Raw genomic sequence first — 6,685 nt, 5'->3', positions numbered from 1 at the left:
CCTCCGCCCTCTGCTCCCCGCGGCCGGGCCGGGCCGGCGGCCTGGGGCGCCCGCGGCCCCATTGCTTCTCCCCGCCGGAGCCGTCTCGCTCCCGTCTCTTCCGGCCTAGCCACGAGTGGGATGTGTTGGTGACCCGGACCGGTATGGGGAGCGGGTGGGCAGAGGGCGGGATGCAAACCCCGGGTGACCTGAGCCGGGAGAAAACTTTTGTGTGAAGCAGAGGCCAAAAGGCTGGTTTGTGTAGGAAGCCTCCCTCCCCTCCTCCATTCTGCATGCTTCGAGTCGAGATTTGAAGGAAAAAATGACTACTAGAGGCCATGAAACTTAGCCTTCGAGCGGCGCCTGAGATACCTAATTCTAAGACTGTCGTAGGCGCACTAAATTGGAAAGGCGATTCTTTTTCTTCTGCGGTAGAAACCGTAATTGCCAAAATTTAAAACTTGAAGCCACGGGGCTCTTGAAGGGTTCAGTCCTTTCACACTACCTGTTTCAGATTTTTGCTGTCCTCCGGAGGCTGAATTTATGTCTCATGAGTCAGTCGTAGGTTAAGGGCTTGACACTTCCTAAGCCATGAGATAACCGTTAGTCTTCATTTCGTTGGTTCTTTTAAAGCCGGTCTCTTAAATGTGAAGAATTTTCACGAGATGTTCAGAAAAAAATCAGGGAGGGGCTAGTGCCAGACTTCCCAAATCTCCCAGGAGTCCTTATTTAAATTTCTACTTTTCGCAAAAAAGTTTAGATCAAATGACTTAAGTCACATTAGTGTATTTGCTGCATCCAGAAATATGGTTTGGCTGTGTGGCATCGTATTGAATACACACAAGAGTTTTAAATGGTCTCATATGACATGAAAGTCTTTTTTAAAATGAGCACATTGTATTTGGCTTGAAGAGAGCTTTTTCCTTGATCCGAAAGGTTTTATTTTCTGGACTCTAATAGTTGCACGTTTTTGTTGTTAAAGTTTACAGACTTTTTTTGTAAATTTCAAACAATTTCAGAATCAACTTGTAGAGAGCCTTTGCAATGGATGGTAGTCATAAATATTTCTGTCTTGTGCTTAATATGCAACTTGTCTTTTTGCTTTACACATACTTAAAAAATACCCCCTTAACAGATGTTCGTTGAACTTTTCTGTTAAAATTTGCTTTCTTTCCGTAACTAATAGTATTCCAAGGTGCAATACTGCAAGGGTCTTGTGATACGGAGAACTTCTGAGTTCTGATGATCTTATGGTCGTATTTGGGGGTGGGGGAGCATGGAAAACTCTACGTTCACAAAGATGTTTTGGACTTTAGGATGCATCTTTATAGAAGTGGGTTGTATTAATCAGTAAACTATTCATCTTAAACTATAAGTAGTTTCTTGATCAGAAGTACCAGTTTTGAATGTTTTTGTTTTTGCCAGTTCATCAGAATTTGAGGCTTGCCTTGAGAAACATTTATCCACCCAGCGATTAACCATGGAGTCTGCGTCTGTGTAGACATTAGAGGGTTACTAAGTCTTAATAATGTTTTGTAATCATAAGAAGTCATGATATTGTTTATCCCATTTTCAAAGTAACCCTTTCTGCATTTTCCTCTCTTCCTACCCTGTATTACCTCCTTCTCAGTCTTCCTCCCGTTTTCATTAACTTCAACTGAATATCGGCGGACTTTGAAATGAAGTTGTTTTAAGTCGGAAAACTGCACCTGGTGCATTTGCAGTGTTTTGATAAGCAGTCTGGAGGTGTGGTTATCTTACGTATGGGTTTTAGTGCTTTTTAGGAAACTTGTATTTTCTTTATAGCTGACTAGGTATCTTGAGTTTCATCAAGAAAAGTAGGCTTTTCCTTGAAATCCATCTTCATGTCCTTTATTTCAGTATTCGTTGCAATGTCTTTATTCTGGTGCTTATTACCTTCATCACATTATAATTTCACCACAGACAAATGCACTTTAACTTTAATTCCGTCTTTTGAGGAGGTAGTATAGAGACTGGCCTTGTATGGTTTTATTATTTAATCTCTTTCTTCAGGGAGTTGATCCATTTCAGCATTACGTACAGGTTGAACACCCAAAATGATTTGGGTAGGTTAATCTGAGACATCTGACCTAAGTTTATCCTGATTAGGTAATGTTTGTTGAAACTATTCGGAAGAAATTAGTTATCCGTTCTAAAATATGTTTTTTAGGTTTATTTTACTGATATGAAAAATTCAGTATAGACTCATGATTTTTTTTTTTTAAGAAGCAACCTTAACTATAGCTCACTTTTTATTTTATGTGGACTTAAAACAATCATTTAGCTTTTAAACCTGGTCATTTTTTCTTTTAAATCTGTGAATGGGAATAGCAAATTAATTTTAGAACAAAAATTAATGTCAAGTTGTGTTTTTTGTTTTGTTTTAAGTGAGGCGGAGAAAACCCAAATCACCAGAATGTTGAACTAGAGACAACAGGGCATTTATTTCACACCTATCTTGGATTTGAAGCAGAGCTAGGAAAATTTGAAAGTCCTTGAACCTTAAGTTGTCTGTGGGTGTTCATTCTGTTTTTAAACCAAACTTTTTAAAACTGTGTAAGAATTGAGAGCTTGAGGGGCTTTTTAGGATTTTGTGGTGATTTGTTGATAAGCTCGTCAGGACACAACAGCTGCTTTTGTTAATCAGTGATTCTACCTTAAGTAAATTCAAGCCTTTGTTTAACCTAGTGTACATGAAGTTCCTTAAATAACTCTTCCATGTACATTTTCCATGGTTTTACAGAATTATTATGCAAATTTAGGTCAGATACATCAGAAAAGGCATCATAAAATAATATTTTGATAGAAGTTATTAGCAGCATGTATACAAATTAGTTTAGATAAATCATGCATTGTCCTACAAACTAGTTATTTCTGGCTTAATGTAATATAGCTCCTGAATTTTTTCCAGCAGCATAATAAAATGGCTAATCAGGTGAATGGTAATGCGGTACAGTTAAAAGAAGAGGAAGAACCAATGGATACTTCCAGTGTAACTCACACAGAACACTACAAGACACTGATAGAGGCAGGCCTCCCACAGAAGGTGGCAGAAAGACTTGATGAAATATTTCAGACAGGTATAATATACATTTCTTGTTTCTGACTGGTTATGAAAGTGAGGGCAAACCACTTTGAATTTTATAGACTTTTTTTAAGGTTAAATATTATTGTTTCTGATCTATATAGAGCTGAATGTTACTTTCCCTTCATTGAGGGCATATTGGGTTTGACTTTGATATTCTTATTTCATTATTTCAAAGCCTTCTTAGTGTTGAATATGCAGTCTTAGTTGTTTCAGAACAGTACATCAATTTGTCTTAGATTTACCATCAATTAATATATATGTTTCAGCATATCAAATTTTACATTTTTTCTTAATCTAAATCAGTCATCATTTTGCTTTTACTTTTCTACTTTAGCTTCTTAAAGTGATTGTTAAAACAGCTTAGGTCTGATTAGGTGGCATAATAAGAGGACTAGTTAGACTGTATTGTCTGAAATGATAATAAATGTCAGACTCCTTGAGAGTTTGTGGCCTGTCTAGTTTCTAACAGACAGAAATCCACAACTCTCAGTAATTTGGAAGTGTTTGGTTTGTAACAGCTGCTTTTTTTTTTTTCATTCTTTCTTTTTTTTTAAATCTAGGAGTCCCATGGTTAAGTGCTTAAGGAAATTTGAACATTTTAATATGGTGGTTGTAAGTGGTTTGAAGTTCTATAGAGGGAGAGAAATATATCCCCTTAGGAAGTGTTGTTCATAAATAAATGTGTCCTCCCCCTTTGGGGCCATAGATGGAAACTTTCTTCCTCTGTGTTTTGTGTGCCTATCCAGATTCTGGGAGAGAGAATTGAACTGTCTCACAAACGTGTCTTAAGTACCGTAGTAACAAATATCTGGGGTTTTTTTGTCCTTAAAACATTTTTTTTTTTTTAATCTGAGAAGCTCAAGATAATTTTAGACATTAAAATGACTTCTCAAAATGACTCCTGGGTGATGGTCCCATTTGAAAATCAGTCCTCAGGAACTTTCTGTGACATTCTGCCATAGAGAATTGGCAGTGATCTGCTTCGAGATACTCTCTTGTAGAGTGTTCTGTTACTGATAAGAGGCTGATGGTTTGGGTGTAGGGTTGGATTGACAGAACGGACTGATGGGTATCCTGAGTTGTGTCTTTAGGTGGTGTTATGGAATATTCAAGTAGGGAAACTCCAGTTATTTAGGCATGCTCATTTTGAGCTCTTAAATCATGGCAACAGTTTTTAAAAAGTAACCTCGCAAGTGACAGTATTTATTTATGGAGTAAAGTTCTTTTTGGCTTTACCAAAATGGAGTCACTTTTGATGTTAGTTCATATGGATTTGGGGGTTTTAATCTGCCAAATATTTCCATTTTACTTTGGATCAATTCTGAAATATATTGAGAAATATAAAATTTAACAGACTTAAGAAATTAAACTTAGTAAATGTTCTGTGTGCAGTTAAATATACTGTATATATATAGAATGCAGTGCATATATTTTCTGTATAGTTTGCTCGTTAAGTCCACAGTAAAGTCCTTTTAATGCCATTTGCAAAAATTGTCATTGACAGTGTTGTGAATGCCACAGCATCTTTTAAAATCTCATTGTGACACTTATGAAGAACAAAAAAATGCCTTAAAATATGACTTTCAGAATTGATTAATCAAGCTGCACTGGCATTTATAGAAAAGTTTAAAATTATGCCTTTCCACATTCTGACTGCAGCAAAGTAGATGTTCAGATAAATAGATGAATTTCATTTTATCTTAGGTGTTAAGGAGGGAAAGCCTGTGACACTTTTTGGAGAGTGGAAAGAATTATTTAGTAAAAGGTTCTCTTATTTTTTTCCCCACTTCTTGTGTGGTTAGCAATAACTCCAACAGTGCATGTAATTTGAAGGTTGCTCCTTGGGAAATACAGTGTGTTCTTATCACCCTAACATAACTTGTTATATTAATGCTTAATCTGTAGTACAGTGTGTACATCAGATTTAACTTCCGGAACTTAAACGTTTTGGGGAGTGGGAAATGGGGTTAGGATTTTTTTGGTTTTTGGGGGGATATGGGGATTGAAATTTATGTTTATAGGTGTTGACATTTTATCTTTTGTTTTCATATTTGTACTCTTGACCTTTCTGTATAGTATTTGTATAGCTGCCTGTATGCATATAGTTAAATGAAAATGTAGTTAGTGATAGTATTGAATATAACAATTCTTGATTAAACACTGATAGCACAGTTTAGATTATCCCCTTTGTTGCAATAATGTTACCTCTTTTCAATTTAATTTTTAGGCTTGGTAGCTTATGTCGATCTTGATGAAAGAGCCATTGATGCTCTCAGGGAATTTAATGAAGAAGGAGCTCTGTCTGTACTACAGCAGTTCAAGGAAAGTGACTTATCACATGTTCAGGTAAGGTCATTATTCAGAAATGTCTTTGAACAACTAATGATCTGAAATTATTTTACTGTTACTTTTTTTTCCTGTGGAGGAGTGGTATTTTTGTTTCTGACTACCTCTGCTTCTTTTAAAAAATTAGCTTAAAGAAAAAATGATCTATATGGCAGAGAGGTTTCAGAAACACAAGCATAAAGTAAAAGTCTCCCACTCCTTTGTAATATTTTTGGATTATGTGGTCCTGTTTTATTATCTTGGAGGGAAATAATGTTGGTGGGAGGAATAGATTCAGGACACCTGGCAAAATAGCCCAGATACATTTAAATATCAACCAATGGAAGACTGTTTTGCCAGTGTAGCAGGTAAGCTCCCTGGAGGTCTTGTGTGTCTTAACTGCTGTCTATTCCAGTCTGGCATGTAACAACCACTCTGCAAATATTGGTTGAGTGAATAAATGAGTAAATATTTTGTTAAAATTCTGGTCTTCTGAAATTTAAATTTAATTATGTATTTGACCCTTCATCAATTCTTGGTGATTCTTTTTCATTGAATTACTTGGCTGTTCTAGAACAAAAGTGCATTTTTATGTGGAGTTATGAAGACCTACAGGCAAAGGGAGAAACAGGGGAGCAAGGTGCAAGAGTCTACAAAGGGACCCGATGAAGCAAAGATCAAGGTAAAACTTGACTTGGATAGTTGCAATGAAATTAAATTTAATTATGAGATCAAATGCTTCTTTTCATGTTTCCTAGAAGCAGTTTTTTTTTTTCTGCGGTACGCGAGCCTCTCACTGTTGTGGCCTCTCCCCTCGCGGAGCACAGGCTCTGGATGCGCAGGCTCAGTGGCCATGGCTCACGGGCCTAGCCGCTCCACGGCATGTGGGATCTTCCCGGACCGGGGTATGAACCCGTGTCCCCTGCATCGGCAGGCGGACTCTCAACCACTGCGCCACCAGGGAAGCCCTAGAAACAGTTTTTATTGCACATAAAAAAAAAAAAGAAAAAGAAAAACTAGTGTTTGGAAATGAGATAATTTAGGGAAAATTACATAAGAAGAATTTTAGGGGCAGACATTTAATTGTATGTTTGGTGAAAATTCCTAAACATACTCTCCCTTATTCCTTGTTCTTTTGGCTATGAATGACATTTATTGATACTTCCAATAATAGTTTTTTAGATTGATTCAATCATGTCTCTTCAGTTTCTTTCCAAGTATTTTGTGTCTTTTCTCTTGCTGAAGAGGTGGTTTTTTTTTTTTTTTTTTTTT

At 36.7% G+C, this 6,685-nt stretch overlaps 1 protein-coding gene across 7 annotated transcripts in view; it reads left to right on the top strand.

The window, feature by feature from the left end:
- Positions 1–6,685, top strand: part of HNRNPR (heterogeneous nuclear ribonucleoprotein R) — a 34,903-nt gene that overhangs the window by 471 nt on the left and 27,747 nt on the right. For 2 of the 7 annotated variants that reach the window (XM_024766700.1, XM_024766704.1), the window contains exons 2-4: positions 2,912–3,080; positions 5,316–5,434; positions 5,988–6,095. In XM_024766700.1, coding sequence (XP_024622468.1) covers positions 2,924–3,080; positions 5,316–5,434; positions 5,988–6,095 — 384 coding nt within the window. In that variant the 5' untranslated portion in view covers positions 2,912–2,923. Of the gene's footprint in view, positions 1–14; positions 142–2,911; positions 3,081–5,315; positions 5,435–5,987; positions 6,096–6,685 lie in introns of those variants that run through there. The other 5 variants (XM_024766706.1, XM_024766705.1, XM_024766703.1 and 2 more) reach the window with 4 other exon arrangements.

The sequence above is a fragment of the Neophocaena asiaeorientalis genome, unplaced genomic scaffold, assembly GCF_003031525.2.
Source record: "Neophocaena asiaeorientalis asiaeorientalis breed wild unplaced genomic scaffold, Neophocaena_asiaeorientalis_V1.1 scaffold79, whole genome shotgun sequence".
Classification (NCBI taxonomy): Eukaryota; Metazoa; Chordata; class Mammalia; order Artiodactyla; family Phocoenidae; genus Neophocaena; species Neophocaena asiaeorientalis.
The sequence above is the reverse complement of the archived record's forward strand: the minus strand, read 5'-3'. Positions and strand labels throughout refer to the sequence as shown.